Below are 20,403 nucleotides of genomic sequence, written 5' to 3'. Positions count from 1 at the left end.
TAGAAAACGCAACAAAAAGCACTTGCTATGTCTCAAGACCAACCCCCAATAAGTTTCAGTCCTGGGGCTACATCAGTAACTCACCCACTACTTGTGCTTGGGATCCCTCCTTAGAAGTATTGACATGTCCAAGGGGAAATGGTGTAACCCTGACAGGTTTTATCAGGGTGGGTTCCGCTTTCAGAGGACGAGGAGAAAAGCTCCCTTTCCTGAATCTTTCCTATGTTATTAGAGAGGAGCAGCTCATTTAGTTCTGGGCTAAATTTAAATCAAGCTGTCACTCAGGACGCTCCCACCGCCTGTCAGTTCTATGAATTCTAAAAACCATTTCTACCTGTAACACTCTTAAGACATTTCTCAGCAGAGAAGAGGATTGGCCCTCCTGATGAGAGCAGGCAGAATGAAATCAAGTCTCCACTTGACCTGAGCAATTCACCTACTAGCTGCCAACTAGGTTCTGGGACTAGCGGAGAGGGCTCCATGGCTGTGTTCACCACTCTTTTTTTGTCGTTGACCAATAACCAGTGCCGGCATGCATCAAGAAACCTTTTTCTGTTCCAAATGGTCACAGGCAATGAGAAGTAGGAGTTGCATACAGTACAGATAAAAAACTTTCCAGTTGATAGAAAAATCCCAGTGCTTGGTGGGTAGTAGATTGTGTAGCTAAAGAAGCTATTTATCAATCGAATTGCAGCCCTTGTTGGAGGGAAATTGCCTGATGAATTTTTCAGACCTGGCAGAAAATGTAGAGCACATATTTCTGAAGATAGAATTTGACCTGAAAATCATTACGCTGTTGCTTGAACATTTAAAAAAATTCCTTTTAATACCATCCAACACAAATTGTCTTTGTTGCAATGTTTATAGTTCTTGCTTCATCAGAATAAGATTATCTGCATTTAGAAGACGATCCTAAAAAGGGTAATTCTGCAACTGGAAATTATTTCAGAATGTTCAAACATTTAAAAATGAGCTAGTAATATTGTGAGGTTAATTTGTGCAGTTCCCAAAATCAAGTGTTTGTAATGAAAATATATTGCAAAGGTCTATATGCTGGCAACGTTTATATCTAAGCTATAAAAAATCTTAACAATAATAACTAAAAACCTCACCAAGCCCCTTAGCCACATAAAGCTGAAAAAAAAAAAAAAAAAAAACCCAGCTTTTAGTGGGGAAAACAATATGATAATTTTTCTGAAAGAATGCTTGTTGGTGATGTATTGCTTTGTTTACTGTATACTTTGCTAGATGCCAAAAAGGCTCATAATTTTAGGGGGTTGACAGGATTGTAATTGCCTCTCACCCTCAGCACAGGATGCGCGGGTTCAACATCCCTGCAGATGCCAATGCAGAAGCAGTTTAGAAAATGAAATGTGTAGAGAAGAACCTGTTGGAGAGTCACGTATCCTTGGCTCTCCAAGGGAGGAAGCTAGCACCATGTCGGGCTTTCCTCGGGAGCACTCCCTCGCCACTGACTTGGTTCCAAGGAGAGCTGACCCATTAACCCAAGAGTTAATTCCCTGCTATGCCTCCCTGGCCTCGTCACCAAATAACCGTTTTCAAACAGAAAAGGGGAGCATACTCTTTAATTGTGGTAGTCAACCAAGCAGGACAACAAACAGCAGAAAGATTACCTCAGTGCTGCAAATGTAACCAAGACATCTGAAATGCTGGGGTGTTTTTTACAATCCCTTTAGTAAGTATGAAAATTGGTAACGTGAGTCCTCAGTGGAGTTATTGTAGGAAAGTCCTTTTATTCGTTATTGCTTTTCTCCTCAAGAGGCGCATTATTTCCATCTCTGCTTTGTCTGATTTTTCATGTTCACTGACTTTGCCTGGGCAGCCCCACCTCTTCTTCCCTTGGTGCCAGTGTGTCTAAGAAAGTTTTTTTCCCCCTGATTCCTTGTAATCAAATACTAGGGGCAGGAAGAGATGATGCCTAGGTGACAGAACACTGCAATTTGAAGTGGGGCAGTAGTTTTTTTAGACAGGCTCTTCCTATTCAACTACAGAACAACTCTGCGCCGGTCCAGGCCAGGGCAGACACCGGGACTAGACTCCGACTGAAATGTCGCTGCCCCTCTGCGAACAGATGAACAAAACAGAATCAAAACAAAACAAAAACAATCAACAACAAACAAATGAAAGACTCAATGTTGGTTTTCTTCAGGGCATGGCATCATGACAAGTCGCGGGCGCTATCTAGCTGCCGCCATCACTATTGCACAGGGCTGCCTGGGGGCCCCTCTCTTTACAGGTAATGGGGCCTCTCCACCAGCTTCTTCTGTTCTACTTTCATGCTGCTTGCTGGCCACAGACTGGATGTGTGTTCTAGCTTACCCAGATGGTAACTAAAAATTCTGTAAAAAAGGGGTTAAGGGGTGGGACGATGGGAGAAGAATCCCCATTTATCAGGTCTCGCTCTAGCCATCAATTTGTGGTAGATGACCTTTAAAGGATCAATAACAAAAAGTCTGACCGCTCAGAAAATGGACAAGCTACAAACATCTTTCAATGGCAGAGTACACAGCACGGAGAGCAATGCCTGTCTCGTCGGCATCTGTGTCTGGGCCTCCCAGGCCAGCGTGAAGACGGGTCTCGTGGAGTCGCGATGGGGGTTACCTTCAGACCGAAAGGAGAAGTGTTCCTTCTGTTCCTGCTCTGGTGTCAGACATCGTGGGATGGTGATGCCCTTTTGCGTTAACACTGTGAAGGGGAGTCAGCCCTGCTGAACTGGGTGCCGCTAAGAGAGCCAGCTCTTGGCTCAGCTGGACGCGTGGCCTTCCTCACACCAGCATGTGCCTCCGGCGGTGCAGCGCCAGGTGGTCCGACCGGGAAAAGCTGCGGTCGCAGTCCGCGCACTTGAATGGCTTCACTCCCGTGTGTTTGCGGTAGTGCCTCGTCAGTTCATCCGAACGAGCGAACTTCCAGGTGCAGCCTTCCCAGGTGCACTTGTAGGGCTTCTCCCCTGGAAGAAACAAAGGGACACGCGCTTTGGTGCTCCGTCGCTTGTCTGTCATAACCACACCAGCACTCTACCCTGGGGAATCGCTCTTTGCAGTGGCTTTTCCTCCGGCTAACCCTGGGCCGGGAAACCTAACCTTCCCATCAGCAGGGTTAGGGTCGGAGAGACGCTGATGTCAATCTCGTCTCCCCTGCTGTGACATCTGGCAAGTTAGTGAACACGTGCACCCTCAATTACAGGTAAATTACTTTGCAGTCAAAATATCAAAAGGCACAGACTGGTGGCTCCTGGATGTAACACCATGGGTAGACTAAAATGGGCTATTAGAGCCCTTTCCAGGTTGATTTGGCTGTAAGGCTGAAACTCACAAAAAATTATAAAGGGTAAATAATTATGTTCTATTTCATACTCCAACAGATGCATCACTTAGTTGATTTAAGGCTATTTTAGGGTACAATGTCCACTCATCAGCCTGAAAATACACAAAATTTCATTAAAATGTAAAGCACTCCACCACCTCCAGAAATTAGGTATCAAGAACATATTATTCATAAACATTCACTTTTTGCCCACTGGGAAAGCATCCTAGGTATCTCGCTAGTGTAAAGTTTAAATACCTTTTTTGGTGACTTGGGAATTACAGTGAGCCCTGCAGAGTCACAGAACTGGTTCAGTGTAGAAACTTACTGTAAAAAGCAGTCTGAAGTATGTAATTTGACCAGGTCCCTCAGTCAACTTGGAAGGACAGTAAAATATGCAAAGGCTTTGCTGGGAAAAGATACACTATCATCCATTGTCCAAATGAGCTCCCAGGGGGAGCAGGACAATAGTTGACCCAGGTGTGTTTTTTCCTGGCTCTCATTCAGAACGGGAGCCCTGTCCCCATGCAACCCCACAAAAACTGATCTCTCCTCTGCCCCTTCCATCCGATAGTCAACAACGTGCTGCCTGGCCACACGTGGCCTCTGGAGAAAAGGGCCTGAGAAGGGAAGAGAGCTATTTGTTGATCAGAGTGACTATTGTTAACCCCACTTTACAGATGAGAAAGCTGAGGCTCAGTACGGTCAAGTAACTTGAGCAAGGCCAGTCAAAAGATGTGTTTGGCTCCAAATCTAGTGCTTTTTACTATGCCAGAGTAGAATGAACAACTCTTTCCTCATTTAAACTTTGTCACATCTTCAGACAGTTAGCTCTACTTTCCTAAATTACTCACTTCTTATTTCTATTAAATCACCTATCACAATAGATCATACAGATTTTGTTTAGATGTCTTTCTCCTCTACCAGTTTCTGAATACATGGGAGTCAAGGACCAGGTTTTCTCTATTTCAGTATTCTCAGATCCTAGAGAGACACCAAGCAGGTGCTTGAATGAATTAATAAATCTGTAACACACACACACACACACACACACACACACACACAACTACTAAGCCCTGTAAATGAGATGTGTGAGTAATGCCTATGTGGAAAACTAGACCTAACTGGACACAACATTTTTGCATTCAACTGTTAAATAAATGCTATCTATGAGCAAATGGCCCTGTCAGAAATGAGTGACTAGTTTAGATCAGTTAAATCTAGAGATATTGATGTACTTAATTGTGGCCCACAGAAAACGCTGGGTTACTTTGAAAGGGCTCTTTTCAAAAGGATACCTAAGACTAGATTAACCCCAAACTTCAACTTCTGATTCATTCTGGATGTCCTATAGGGACAAGAATCTCCTTTTGCAGATGTCTACTGACCAGAATTAAAAAAAATAAAATCAGCAAAACCCATAATTTAAAAAGAATTGGGGGTGGGGGTCTTCTGTATAGTGTATCAATGGCAACTGCTGACATGCCTTTATTTACACATCATCCCTGTATGTTTTTGAAATTTACATCATGAACATGGATTCTAATAAGTTCAGCATGATAGAAACCATGTCTTCAAGACCTTTGGGGCACTGAGCTCAGGTAGCTGACCTTTGTCCCCAACAGGCATCTCCTAGCTATCTCCTGGGTTACCGTGGAAGCACCCACAGAGAGCATAAGGCCCAAGATGGAAAGACTAAAGGATTTTCTTAACTGGGAAAAAGCTTTTCTCAGTTATGTGGCAGGGGATGTGTGTCCAGCTAGGTGAGGAAGTGTCACGTGAGCACGGCTGGGATTAGACAAGCCATTAGATGGCCATTTCAGATCAAGGGAGAGGAAGAGGCGCTGTAACTGTATGGGCCTGGAAGGTGAGTAAGGCAAAGGGTGGGGACACTTACTCTCTGACACTTTATAGAAGCTTTGCTGACACTGGATGTAGGGGAGGGCACCTCTGCTTTTTTTTTTATCCTCACCTGAGGATATTTTTCCACTCATCTTTAGATAGAGTGGGAGAGAGGGAGGGAGAGAAAAAGAATCATCAATGTGAGAGAGACACATCGATTGGTTGCCTCCTGCACGACCCCGATCAGGGCCAGGGAAGAATTGCAACCGAAGTACGTGCCCTTGGCTGGAATCAAACCCACGACTCATTGGTCCATGGGCTAATACTCCAACTGCTGAGCCAAACCAGCCAGGGCCACCTCTGCTTTTTGTAGACTTTCTATTCTATTAACTTAATGAATTGGGGTTTATGATACACCTTATTAGTTTGGGATGGGTGGGTGAGGGAATATTTTGGCTATAGAATAATCAATTATTCTCGACTTAGGACCTCAAGTAGAATTCTAACAGTCCTCTCAGTGATAGACACACAATATTTCACACCAAATACTTTGAAATTAGAATTCTCAGCAACAGAAAATAAGTGAATCTCTGAAAAAGCTCACCCAATTGAATCAGAGTCTTAAAAATATTTTCAAGATTTTTTTCTGCTCATTAAAAATGAAGGAGCAGGGTCAGGAGTGCTGCTATATACTGTACCTGGTAACGAAGAGAGCAATGATTCTGCACAGTGACAAAGCCCCCACTCTTCCCAACACCTTTTGGTGCAATTGTATTACAGTGACCACTGTGAACGATGACAAGCTACTTTCTACTGAGTCCGGGAAGGAGAACACATGGAGGGAAGAATCAGAAAGTCGAAGCTTAGATGTTTGATGTTTCTAAGATGGATATTTTAAAGGGGAGGAGCAGGGAAAACAACAAGTGAGGGCAGGGATTTCTTTGAGCCTACAAATGTGGACCACGGAGACTTAGTGAAAAATCTGAAAAGTACTCTGTGAGGTAGAATCAAGTGCAATATGCAACCATGGAAGACAAAGGTGACAAAATGGGTGAAGGTGATCTAAAGGTACAGCTTCCACTTATAAAATAAGTCATGGGATGTAATGTACAGCATGGTGACTGTGGTTAATAATACTGTATGGTATATTCAAGAGATCTTAAAAGTTCTCATCACAAGAAAAAAAGTTGCATCTATGTGTGGCGATGGATGTTAATTACACTCATTGTAGTGATCTTTTTTTTTTTTTTAAATCCTCACCAGAGGATATTTTTTTCATTTATCTTCAGATAAAGTTGCAGGGGGAGAGAGAAACATCAGTGTGAGAGAGACACATCGATTGGTTGCCTCCCACATGACCCCTCTGGATGAACCACAACCAAGGTACGTGCCCTTGACTGGAATGGAACCCATGACTCTTTGGTCTGCGGGCCGATGCTCCAAGCACTGAACCAAACCTGCCAGGGCTGTAGTGATCGTTTTATAACATGTAAATATCAAAGCATTATGCTGACCACCTGAAACTAATATGTTATATGTTAATTATGTCTAAACAATGCAAGGGAATGGACCCAAAAATACAAGAGGCATATACTCTCCTACTCATGAATAAAACCAATAAAAATATTATATAAGCTTTTAAGTTATTAGGGGCTAAGTGATAAATGAGGGCATATAACAAAGAATGCAAACCTCCACTGGGGAGAGGAAGAGGATGAAAGTATATCAAAAAATAGTAAACTTAATTAACTGACTGGTAAATAAGTTTTCCTTGAAATTTTTATTATAAAAATATATACCTTCTTTTTAATATCCAAAAAACCTTATGCATACTAACTAGTCTTTGCCCCCATTGCCTCCTTAATAAACTGGAATTTGGGTATTCTGTTTCCATGTTTAGAAACAAAAAAGAAAGCAGGGAAAAAAGAAAACAAGATCTTCAAATATCTTTTTTAAGTCAGAGGCTGAGCTGCGGGGTGCAGGAGAGGAGATGGGAGTCTGAGCAGGCGGAGGGCTGGCTTCTGTCCCTCAGCAAAGAGACCTAGGTTTCATTATCCCCACCCAGTGCTTAGCATTTCATTACAAACAAACAAACAAACAAACAAACAAACAAAAAATGCTCTTTCTGAACTAGTCAACTTTTAGAAATAGATGCAAGAACAACTTTAGTGGCTACTGCATTATATTAAATGGCACATTTATTTTATGCCTGTGCTTTGAAGCAATTTAAAGAGTATAATCTTGTCTGGCTGGTGTGGCTCAGTGGACTGAGAAGTCCTGGTTCATTTCCGGTCAGGGCACATGCCTGGGTTGTGGGCTTGATCCCCAGTATGGGGTGTGCAGATGGCAGCTGGTGTATCTCTCTACATGATGCTTCTATCTCTCTCTCCCTTCCTTTCTAAAAAATCAATAAAAACATATTTAAACAAAGAAAGGATGTCAGGAACTAACTTAGTGATGTGAATAATATGAATTAGAATGATAAATAAGTTTGTAAGATATATTTTAGTGTGCATAAATGATCCTTGAAGGACATAATGAAGAACAGACAGAATTCTACCTTCTTACCTCTAAAATCTTGCTAGAAAATAGAAAGCTAAATTTAATGTTAAAAAGTCAGTGGTAGCCCTGGCCAGAGTGGCTCAGTTGGATGGAGCGATGTCCGTGCACCAAAAGGTCATGGGTTCCTTTCCTGGTCAGTGCACCTAACCAGGTTGCAGGTTCGACCCCAGTGGGCGCATGTGGGAGGCAACAGATCAAGGATGATGACGATCGAGGTTTCTCTCCTTCTCTTCCCCTTTCCCTCTCTATCTCTCTAAAATCAATACAATAAAATTTAAAAAGCATGTGTTTGGGTGAGAATTTTTTTTTTTAAAAAAGTGAGTGGTAGAGACAGAATGGCAGGTAAATTTTCCACAAAAATTTTCCTATGGCAAGAGTTGCCGGGGGCAATTAAGGGCATTAGGCATCTCCCTGGGTCCATAACTTTACTGCTCACAGCTGCTCTGCGCCAGGCTGAATGGTGGTGAGAGCAAACGTGAGTTCTGGTCATTTCTCCAGAAATTTCTGTAAACGTATGATTCAAACCCGTTTTCCCTAGAAATACGCTAAAAATGAAAATAGCCTGCCCGCCCTCTGTACTTTGGTCTCACCCACAAGTATACTTAGAATCCCTTGTGGCGACATATTTGAAAATATATTTGACATTTTTCAAAGTAACTGAAAGTTTTGACTGCACCATCAGACCATCATTGATTGTTCTTATATTTATCCTACGAAATAATGCAATGACAGGAAACGGCAGAGTAAATGTCTTTACCAATAAGTCTTAGTAAATTATTTTTATTTTTTAAGTTGAGACATTAAGTTGCTACTGTATAACAAAAACCAAAGGACACAAGCTGAGTAATCGGGAACTTAACACTAAGCCACCCTGGGGTATGTGGTGGGGAGGTGTTGGTTTATTGACTTCTAGGTCTCCAATTCTGAAGTGAACAAATCCATAAGCCTCTTCCACTTTTTGTACTTACAGAATCTGACCATTTTCAGCTCAATTTCTGTCCTTTTTCAGTTCTTTAAAAACAAACAAAACAAATCACCTGGACTAAATAAACTGTGAAAACCTCTGAGAAATAAAAATGTTAACTAAAACTCATAGCAAGAGCTTCTATTTACTAAAGTAAGATAGGCCTGTAAAGATGGGGGGAAAAAGAATATAGCACGAAAACAGGGCTTGCTAATTTTCATTCTAAAATATTGTTTTTAACTCCACATTTGGGGTTTACGTTAAATACAATTTAACATGCATGTTAGCCTCTGTGTGCGAGAGTGTGTGTGTGCGTGCGTGTGCACCAGTGTGTGTGTGTGCACGCATGTGCACTCACAGGCAAGAATTCTAATTAAGTGTTCTAGAAAAATAAAAACTCACATCAGGGTTTTTTTTTTTCCTCTTGAAACAGTCAACAAACTGATTTATTATGAGAACTGCTGTCTCTTTCAATTTTAGTTAAAGAAAAGGATTAAGAGTCACTAAATGCATTTCCATGACATTTACCCAGCAGAAGGCATAATAAAGTCTAAAGAAAACACCAAGTATTGAAAGGATTCCCAAAACCCACGAAACAAAAATAACTTTTTCAGGTACCTCCCATTTCACCCTCTGAAATGCTGAAAGGTAAATTTGTACTGAGACAAAAGACAGGTGCCCTTTCATATTAAAATGATGTGTGAGCAATACACAGAGAGGAATGTGCAGTTTGAAAAAGCTTGGGTCAAACAAAACACCCATGTTCTCACATCAGCTCCTCTATTATTTTCTCAAGCAACTGAAAAGGAACACCTTTGGCAACAGGAAACAGGCATTTTCTTTGGTTCAGAAGTACATTTCTGAAATGATTCCCTGTTTGACTTTTATAAGAAGGGGCCCCAGACACTGACAAATGAGCTTCATTACACTCAAGGTTCAACATATTTGCTGTGACAATCTGTTTCACTTGAGGAATGGTATTTGCATATGAGGGAGAAAAAAACAGAATCAAGATTCCTATCTTGTCTTCTGGTTTCTGTTACATTAGTTCATAAAAGTTCACAGAATTTTAGATGTGGAAGAAAATTAGGTACTTTTAAAATAAGAAAACAGAATGCTGGAGCTGAGAAGGCCCCGAAGTTGTTACGGGGTAGACTCAGTCGTCTTCGTTCTTGGTGGGGTGCAGGTGACATAAAAGAGCACAGGCTTTGAAATCAGGCAGGGTGCACAGTCCAGGTCCAAGGCAGGCTCAGTACTGACTGACAATTCCATCTCAGGCTAGGGAATTAAGTTTTCGAAACCCTGGCCCCCGCCTGTAAATGGGAACACTTTTCTTACAAGACTGTCGTGAAACTTAGAAACATACAGATCCCGTGCCTGGCAAATGACAGGTACTCAATAAAAGATACTCAATTTTAAAGTTGTAAAATTCAAAATATTTGTATTTGTCCCTGGCCGGGTAGCTCAGTTGGTTAGAGTGTCAACCTGGTATACCAAAGTTGTGGGTTTGATCCTCAGTCAGGGCACATATAAGAATCAACCAATGAATGCACAAATAAGTGAAACAACAAATCGATGTTGTTTTTTTAATCTCTCTCTCCCTCCCTTCTTCTCTTTCTCTCTTACATAAAAACAACAACAACAACAAAAACAAAATTTTTGTTTTCATTAAGAAATATAAACAATAAAAAGTAAAAAAATAGATCCTTTTGCTATTTTTAAGGAAATGAATTAAGATCTGCAGGTAATTAGATGCCTATGCTAATCTTGATTTTTCCAACATTTTGAATATAAAACTACTTTTTTGGCCAAACTGTTCCAAAATTCGCTTGATTCATTTGGTTTTGTCAATTCAATCAAATAAGTAATCAATATGTTAACCTCTGTCCCACTGAATTGTTTGGACTGAATTAATTGACTATCTTTTCCATTATGTGTAAATAAGACCTTCACCATGCAATTCTATAATGGACCTCTGATTTAACCTATATATGTGTATTTGTTTACCACTTTCCATTTACCACTGGTCCCCCACACTAAGAGCTTTCTGCATCTGAACTCATTTAATTTTGACAACTTCCTGATGTAGTTGCAATAACCAACCTCACTTCACCCAGAGTTAGTATATGGTAGAGGTGGGATTTGTACCCTGGGAGTCTAACATCAAAGTTCACAATCTTAACCAATGCTCTGTAATGCTTCTGAACACTTGACATCACTGCTTTAATACATCAGGGTATCTGGTCAGAACTGGACAAGCAAACTGAGGATGTGAATTAGTAAATACAGGACAGACAATGTGTTAACATAGAGGTTTAGCCCTTCTCATCTCAAAATCAAATATAAATAAACAAAAATATCATATAAAAAAAGACACACTTTACTCTGAGCAGAAAGTCCAAGGTCTAAGATAGTGCTTTATTTGGCTGTTCCGAGTTTATTCCCACGTAGTGACAATATTTTGCTATGTGTCTGGTTACTTTTTCCCCAGTTTCTTTTGCAGAGACCTCTTCCTGTAATTGTTACATACATGTTTACTGAGACTTGGTCTTAGACTTCTCATCTGCATATGTGTTCCTTGGCCTCAGGGAACGATTCTGAAGCATCTATACCCCAGTTTCTCTGGTAAGCACCATGGAGGGGATAAGAGATTCCCAACTGGTGGTCTGAAAGCAGCTTCAGCATGACCAGAACTTCACTCAGCATCTATCACCTAAATAAGACATGTTCCTCCTCCTGTTTTTCTATCTGGCTGGGGAGGTAGGGGGAGCGGCAATCCCATCTACTGAGGTATCAAGTCATAAATATCTCCACCTGGAGAGCTTTCTTGGCCTCTTTCCTATCTGTTATTCTCTACCTGCCCCAACCTGTTACATCTGCCGGTTCTGCCTTCCAAATATCCGTCTAGCTCTCCTCTCTGGTTTACCCACACGGCGGTAGTCAGCCTACCTTTAGGTTCTGACTACCTTTCACCAACACCAACTGCTAATGATTCTGTTTCCTTGTCTCATATCCTACTTCCTCCAGTTTATTGTCTGAACTGGACTGAAGGAAAACTTCCTGAAAGGTGGTTTGACCATGTCACCCTCGGGCACCCTGCACACACCTGTGCTGAAACTCGCATCACACCCCATGTGACTGGCGGCGTTTCGCTCTGCAGCCCCACTCAGCAGTGTGGTACTGCGGACGGCTGTGAGCTCCACTCATCACTGTATCTGCAGGACCTGCCCTAGTGCTCTGTGCCAACACATGCTTGTTGATTAAATAAATGAAACTGACTTAATTCAAATACTTCTTGTTCTTTTAAAAGTATAATATACAAGAGTAGTCTATGGCATACTTAGAGTAGTCTATTTTGTGAAACAAATAGAGTATCGCTTGCATTGTATCCATTCTGCAATTGTATCCTATTTAATGACATATATTTTTGAGGGGAGTGGAGGGAGCTTTAAAAGAGCAAAGGGGGTCCTGGCTGGTTTGGCTCAGCGGTAGAGCGTTGGCCTGCGGACCAATGAGTTGCCGGTTTGATTCCGGCCAAGGGCACGTACCTCAGTTGTGGTTGGTTCATCCCCGGCCCTGGTAGGGGTTGTGCAGGAGGCAACCAGTCAATGTGTCCCTCTCACATCGATGTTTCTCTCTCTCCCTTTCTCTCTCCTTCTCTCTCTTACACTCTATCTGAAGATAAATAGAAAAATATCCTCGGAGCCTGACCGGTTTGGCTCAGCGGTTAGAGCGCCGGCCTGTGGACTGGAGAGTCCCAGGTTCGATTCCGGCCAAGGGCACTGATTGCAGTTTGTCCCAGGCCCTGGTTGGGGTCGTGTGGGTGGCAACCACTCGATGTGTCTCTCTCACATCAATGTTTCTCTCTCTCTCTTCCTCTCTCTCTCTTTCCCGCTCTATCTGAAGATACATGCAAAAATGTCCTCGGGTGAGGATAAAAAATAAAAATGTCCTTGGGTGAAGATTCAAACAAACAAAAAAATTAATTAATTAATTAATTAATTTAAAAAAAGCAAAGGGGGCCAAATATATGGTAATGGAAGGACATTTGACTTTGGGTGGCGAACACACAATGCAATATACAGATGATGTATTACAGTATTGTGTACTTGAAATCTATATAATTTTATTAACTAATGTCATGCTAATAAATATAATTAAAAAATATTGAAACCCAAGGGAAAAAAAAAGAACTATCAAGCCATGGAAATACACGGGGGAACCTTAAATGCACATGGTTAAGTGAAAGAAGCCACTCTGAAAAGGCTGCATATTCTGATTCCAACTATACGACATTCCGGAAAAGATAAAACTATGGAGACAGTGGAAACATCAATGTTTGCAGTGGTTTATGGGAGCGGAGGGCGGAGGGGAGCTGGCGGGAGGGAGAGTGAAGTAGAGCACACAGACTTCTCAGGGCAGTGAAGCTCTTCTGTGTCAGACAGTCATGGCGGATATATGTCATTAATGTCAAACTCAGTGAGTGGACACCACCAAGAGTGAACCCAATGGAAACTATGGACTTCAGTTAACAACAATATATCATATTGGCTCATTAGTTGTAACAAATGTACCACATGAATGCAAGATGTTAATAACGATGGACAGCAGGGAGTAGGGGAGAAGGGAGGATGTGGAAACTCTCTACACTTTCTGCTCATTTTTCTGTAAACAAAACTGTTCACAAAAATAAAGTCTCACCCTGGCCCGTTTTGCTCAGTGGTTAGAACGTTGGCCCTCGGACCAAAGGGTTTCAGGTTTGATTCCTGGCCCTGGTCAGGGTCATGAAGGAGGCAACCAATTAAAAAAAAAAAAAAAAAAAAAAAATCAATGAAAAAATATCCTCAGGTGAAGATTTAAAAAATATATACAGTAAAGTCTACTCATTTATATATAGTCTACTCATTAATAAAGTCTACTCATATATATATATATATATCCCTTTTCAAATACAAGGTTTTTTATTTAAAACTAGTGCCATTTAAAGGTCTAGTCTGCAAATAAATATCTCTTTTTAAACCTTTAAAATTAGTAATACAATATGTGACTGATATATTTACTTTATAATTATTCTTATTCTTAGATATCAAAATTTTTACTGAATTATCTTAAACATTGTAAACATTATTTTATATATTCTTTAGTGAAGAAGATCTTTTTCAGTAAAAGTAGTTCCTCATTATCATTAATAATTCCATTAAGACCACAAATTCTATATAAGTAATAGTTAATTTTGCCATTCAGAAGAAGGTGACAACAATCATAATCTAGTTACTCTTCAGCAGAGCGTGAGAAAATGCAAGGGCTGGGGCTATTACCACCCCGCTCCTCCTGAGAACAGCAGTGAGGGCTGTAGGGCTAAAATAAAACCAAAAGCGAAGAAAGGAAAATGGGGAGCGTGGTCATAACTTGTTAAACTTTCTCTGTCACTGCTGATTTATGTGCAAATGACAGAGAATTAAGGATTAGTATGCTGTTTTAGAAGTCTTTACTTTACTAAAGGTATGAAAAAAATAAATTTATCTTTATTAAAAAAATTTGTTTTAATCCTCACGCGAGGATATTTTTCCATTTATCTTCAGATAGAGTGGGAGGGGGAGAGAGAGATAGAGAGGGAGGGAGAGAGAGAGAAACATCGAGGTGAGAGGGATACATTGACTGACTGCCTCCTGCACGACCCCGACCAGGGCCAGGGACCAACCACAACTGAGGTACGTCCCCTGGATCAGAACTGAACCCGCGACTCATTGGTCTAAGGGGCCGATGCTCTAACTGCTGAGCCAACCTGGCCAGGGCTTTAATTTATTTTTTTTAATCTTTATCTGAGAATATTTTTTCATTGATTTTCAGATAGAATGGGAGGGAAGGGCAGAGGGAGGGAGCGAGAGAAACATCAATTGGCTGCCTCCCACAGGACTGTGACCAGGGCTGAGGATCAAACCCAGGAACATACCCTTGACCAGGAATCAAACCCTCGACTCTTTGGTCCACAGGCTGACGCTTTAATTGCTGAGTCAAACCAGCCAGGACTGAATTTATTTACTTTTATTTTTAAAATGTTTTTATTGATTTTTTTAGAGAGAGAGGAAGGGAGAGAGAGACAGAAACATCAATGCGAGAGAGAAATACTGATTGGCTGCCTCCTGCATGGTGGGGATCGGGCCCACAACCTGGGCATGTGCCCTGACTGGGAATGAAACTGGCAACCTCCTGGTGCAGGGGTCGATGCTCAACCACTGAACCACACCAGCCGGGCTGAATTTATTTTTTTTAAATAAATAGAGGAATTCTTAAAAACCAAATGTAGTCAAATATATACAGCACTGCTACCTACATTCAGATAGTTGTACATCTTAGATTCACTGTGTTTCTATCTAGTTCCTCTCTGTGACAGATTAAACAAACTCCTTTTCCATAAGGGAAAACAAACGCGACACTTTTGCAGCATTTTGTTACTGATCCAGGTTTTCTGGTTTCCTTTTTGGAGATGGCACTTGAGTGCCTGTGTGCAGGCGGGGGTCATGTTCACCACACCCGGGTACTCAGGACCAATCACCCCTTCGGTGCTGCTTTGACAACTGGTGTCTCCGGGCTTTCCTATCACGCTCTACGTGGTGGCTTTCTGAGGATGTGTCCTCTCCCTGAGCACATTTAGGACTCCTGGCTGTCTTCATCTTGACATGACATCCATTACTATTCACAGAGCTGCCTGTTTGGTTTAATATTCATGCTTCTGATCCTATTGCCTCACTGGTTTTCTAACAAAGTAAAATTGTAGTAGACGGGGAAGAAAAACCAGTTCAAATTAATGAGAAGACTTAAAACAGACCATTTAAAGTCATTCGCCATCTCTTTACTTCAAAGCACTTTAATGACCAGCTCTGAATAGGTAGGTGCTGCTGGCCAGGCATGCAGGAGAGGAGGGCTCCAGGCGGGCGGGGACCGGCAGGTTGCAGGCAAACTGGTCTGAGAACAGGTGTAATGACAGCAGTACAGGTTCTAGACACACCGAAATCCGAACCCCAGTGACAGGGGTCAAGCGCTCCAACCTTTCAGAGGACTTCCCGAGGTGATTAAAATCCGGAAAGCACCGGCAGAGCTGAGCGCTGTGCATGGGACCTGGCAGGGGTGAAGGGAGCATCAGACCTCTTCCTAACCACACACACCAGCTGTCTTCGGTCTCCCTCTCCCCTACCCTCATGCCCTGTAGTTTCTCCTGCTCCAAGTGTTTCCCACATACCTTCCTTTCTGAGCATTCAACTGCTCCACCAGGGAAATTTCCAGGTGCTCTAGGGTCATGGAAGATGGAATTCTACCAGCCTAGGGAAGGAGGACGGTCAGAGAGCTTAACAGACAAGGTGACATTGAGGCAGTTTTAAAAAATAAATAGTTTACAACGAAAGAAGCAGGAAGAAAAAGGGCCCTTAGGCAGCCCATTTCAGGAAGAGGGAAGAATGTGCTCCCTATGCTTGGGCACATCTGGAGATCTGTTCATTTATACGGCTGAGAAATAGGGGGGAATAGGGGAAGGGTCAGCAAGTGATGAACAGATGAACAGGGGGGAAGGGCCTGCGTGCCCAGCTTAGGAAGGTGTCCTCAAACTCCCTGGTCATAACGGACAGCTACCAGTGTATTCCTTTGTCATTCTGCTTGTACATTTATTATACAATAATAAATATAGAAGAAGGCTTTGCCTTCTTGGCCTTTGTTATAACTACCTTGATGAGTCTTATCTAGTACATTCATGTACTAGAAGGTGGGGGCTATGCCTCTTTTGGCCTTTTTCAAGAAGAAAATCTATAGTGCCTTTGACATGGAAAGTTCTCAATAGGAAGGTTCCCAATATATATTTGTCATGTTGAATTTGTCTATGAATGGGTGCTTTAGAATGAAACACTATATTTTACTAAGTATTTGAAGTATATTCTTTAAAAGATTACTAACACTATCATTGTATTAAAATAATGACAAGAGGGTCTATTAAATAATAGTCAGCTTTACTCTAACTTTTTCTAAATTATATAAACGTTTTCCAAATTATATAAATTTTAAATTAGTAGAGTCTGAAGTAAAGAGACAGGTGATTGTAATGAGTATATACTACCTTATCCAAACTTTTTTGCCTTGGACTTATTGCTCATGATAACATATATCTATATCAATATCCATACATATACAATTTCAATTCAACAAATAATTACTGAGTCCCTACAATGTGTCAGTCACTGTATTTACAGGGGATAAAAAATGATTTATATGTGGTGATCATGCAACAACTTGCTATGTTTATGTTCAAAGTTAAAAAAAAAAAGACCCGAGATTCACAGAGCAGTTGGTCTAAGTTCAGTTAGGGACCAAAGGCATATTTGAACTAGTCTCCTGGCTTCAAATTTAGTGCTAGTTCTTTGCTAGTTTTCTATTTCTCAGCAGTTACCAACATGGCTCCGATTGGTGAGCTGTTTCGTCAGGACTTACAAACTTATGGGAAGAGGGTTTTTACCTGAAAAATGTCAGCTTGCTCTTCAATGATTAATTATCTTGACATTACTAAGCCTCACGCTTTATCGAACAACGAATCCAGACAGAGGGTCTGACGGGGAGCTTTACAAGGAATGAGTTATTTAATTAATGAAGACAGACTTTGTGGAAGTATAGGCAGCACCTACCACCGAAGGTAAGATGGGTGAACGCATGACTTGTGAACAACAGGCCACCGAGGTGCACTGCTGTCCAAAGCCCGCGCTTCTCTTTGTAGGGACATCATCAAACCATTTCAGAATCTCACCCAGCAAAATAAGGTGTCAAATTAGAAGCAAGAATTATAGGAAGAGCAGCGAGGAGGAATGAGGCAAGTGAAGAAAGTGTAAGCATTCAGGATTGATGTGTGTATGCGGGCACGTGTGCATTCCAAATGCATAATCATTATCAGATATTAATTACAGCACATGGTATTAATTACAAAGCCTTCCTTCCTCAAGGGAAGAGCTAAATAATGCATCATTTCCTTCATTTGTAAAAGTAGGAAAGGCCATATTTGAGAGACTTTTACATCAAAATTTGTTTTTTAAAAGCATCTACATGAGCCCGGCCGGTATGGCTCAAAGGTTGATCATGGACCTATGCACCAAAGGGTCACTGGTTCAATTCCAGGTCAGGGCACATGCCTGGGTTGTGGGCCCAATCCCCAGTGTGCACGCAGGAGGCGACCAATCAATGTTCTCTCCCACTGATGTTTCTACCTCTCTTTCCCTCTCCGTTCCTCTCTCTCTAGAAAAATCAATGAAGGAAAAAAATAAATAAAAGCCTCTATATGAGTTTAACTCCTTGACCTGGAAAATTCATATATGAATAATTTTTTATAAAGCCAGATAGATAAGAAATGTGACTTCTTTATGTTTACCAGTTTGAAAATTTAAGTATATAGTTTTCATATGAATTAAAATGATTAGATAAGATTGGCTAAATAAGCCTCATAGATTTATTAGAGAACAGGCATCACACTGGAATATAAAATATTTTCAGATTCATTTGCAGCTGAATAGTTTAATATGTTAAAATTACTTTCTTAAAATTCTGGTTTTAAATTTATCTTTACTTGCCCGTTCCTTGTTCACTACTAAATTGTACAATTCCACAGAACACTGATAATCATCTCATGTCATATATACCACTAGAGGGTTCTCGCTGACTCTTTTTCAGACCCGAACATCTGGGTGCAGTGCACCATCTAGTGGCTTTGGGATCACTGATGCCTGACTTATTGTGCTGCATTTTAGAAAATACTACGGCTGCATTTTAGAAAATATTGCTGTACTTTTAGAAATAATGAGAATTTTAAACAGCAATGCCAAATTCATGAAAATATTTTCTTCTAAAATTCACACTTAAATCATTTAATAATGAAATTCTTAAAATAAAAGGAGGTAAATTTGCAGTACAGTTATTGTGTATAGCTAGATTTAATGACCACTAATTTACATATACTGCATGTTTATTTAAATACACAGTACAGCCCTGGCCAGTTTGGCTCAGCGGTTAGAGCGTCGGCCTGCGGTCTGGAGAGACCTGGGTTCGGTTCCCGCTAAGGGCACGTACTTCGGTTGCAGTTTGTCCCCGGCCCTGGTTGGTCGTGCGGGTGGCAGCCACTCGATGTGTCCCTTCACGTCGATGTTTCTCTCTCTCTCTCCTTCCCACTCTATCTGTACAAAAAATGGAAAAATATTCTCGGGTGAGGATAAAAAAAAAACACAACAAAAAACAAAACAAAAAATAAATAAATAAATAAATACACAGTACCCTGCTTCATGGAGATGAATCACACAGAGTTTAGACCAGTGAAAAGGAACAATGTACATGTTGACAATCACGTGTATGATTGTTGAGATATATATATTTTCTCCCTTTTTAACATGGCTAAACAACTTATCACTAGTATGTTAGTAAAGGCATTTAAAAATATTTGGTCCAATCTTTATGTTATTATCTAAACTGCACATTTATGAAAATATGCTTAATTATTATTATTTTTTTTAAAAAAAACATTCTTAATCATTTCCCTTTTTACTCTAAATTCCTTGCTAATATCTAGAAAATATTCCTCTTTCACACTCCTACAAATGTTTCATTTACTGTGTTAAAGGTAAATTAACATGACTTTCTCAAAGAAAGTTTCTCATTACCACTTGCTTATCTCCCATAGCGTGTGTAGTTCTCATCAGTCATATGTTATAACTCCAAACTTTCACAGTATTATCGGTCATACACAAATAATTTGCTCAATATGCCTGAAGCAAAGGTAAGGCTAAGAAAATATTTATTAAAAGCAAAGCAAACCAACCTGAATCCCAACAGAACTAGTGTTGACTTCATTTTGAACATGAAGTTATGAAACTTTGCAAATAATTATAAATCAGGAATCAGTATATGGGCTCACTTTGAACCAGCGGCAGCAAATAAACCAAATGTCATTCTTTCTTTTTAAAAATACTGTGATTTGACTGATAGTTTAGCAAACTATACCTTGTGCAGAGTATATCTCTGCTATGTTAATGAATGCATTTGGCATATGGTTTGTAGCAAGAATTTCACATAGAGTCTTTGATGCAGCTGAGGCATCAAGAAACAGGGACTAGATGTAGGACTATCAGGTGGATTTCTAGATACTGACTGATGAATTAAGACCCACATGGATGAAAGTCTTTAGGATCACCTCTCAGGGCTTTTTCCTTGAGCCTGTCCTACTCAATATCTGGCAAACAAAGAGAGAAGCTGAAGGAGAGAGATGAAATACTAAGAGTAAGGTGGATGGGGAGAGGGTTCAAAGTAGTTTCAGTTTGATAGAATAATGGGCCCAAATCAGTGAAATGAATATAGAATAATTATTTCCCAGACTAGAAAGGGTATGTGCTGCCTTCGTAAAAAAGATATTGCCCTATGTCTCCCACGAGAGATCATCCCGACAATGGCTAAACACCTCCAGGGAGAGGAAACCCACTACAGGCATACCTCGTTTTATTGCACCCACAGATGTTGCATTTTTTGCAAACTGAAAACAAGACTCTCCATTAGCAAAAAGGTTACGACTAGTTTTACTCTGGCGGTCTGGAACTGAGCCTGCAATATCTCCGAGGTATGCCTATACCCCTGAAAGGGCCACCGTATGAGGGGCAAGTCCAGCTAAAAATACAACACTGCATGCTCACATTTAGGAT

The 20,403-nt window shown here is 40.8% G+C and overlaps 1 protein-coding gene across 1 annotated transcript in view; it reads right to left on the bottom strand.

The window, feature by feature from the left end:
- Nucleotides 1-2,117: 2,117 nt before the first annotated feature.
- The window catches only part of KLF12 (Kruppel like factor 12), a 301,579-nt gene continuing 283,293 nt past the window's right edge, over nucleotides 2,118-20,403 (bottom strand). Inside the window, exon 8 of the mRNA XM_036250442.1 lies at nucleotides 2,118-2,968. Within this exon, the coding sequence (XP_036106335.1) occupies nucleotides 2,787-2,968 (182 nt within the window). The 3' untranslated portion in view covers nucleotides 2,118-2,786. The remainder of the gene's footprint in view (nucleotides 2,969-20,403) is intronic.

This window comes from Molossus molossus, unplaced genomic scaffold, assembly GCF_014108415.1.
Source record: "Molossus molossus isolate mMolMol1 unplaced genomic scaffold, mMolMol1.p scaffold_m16_p_9, whole genome shotgun sequence".
Classification (NCBI taxonomy): domain Eukaryota; kingdom Metazoa; phylum Chordata; class Mammalia; order Chiroptera; family Molossidae; genus Molossus; species Molossus molossus.
The sequence above is the reverse complement of the archived record's forward strand: the minus strand, read 5'-3'. Positions and strand labels throughout refer to the sequence as shown.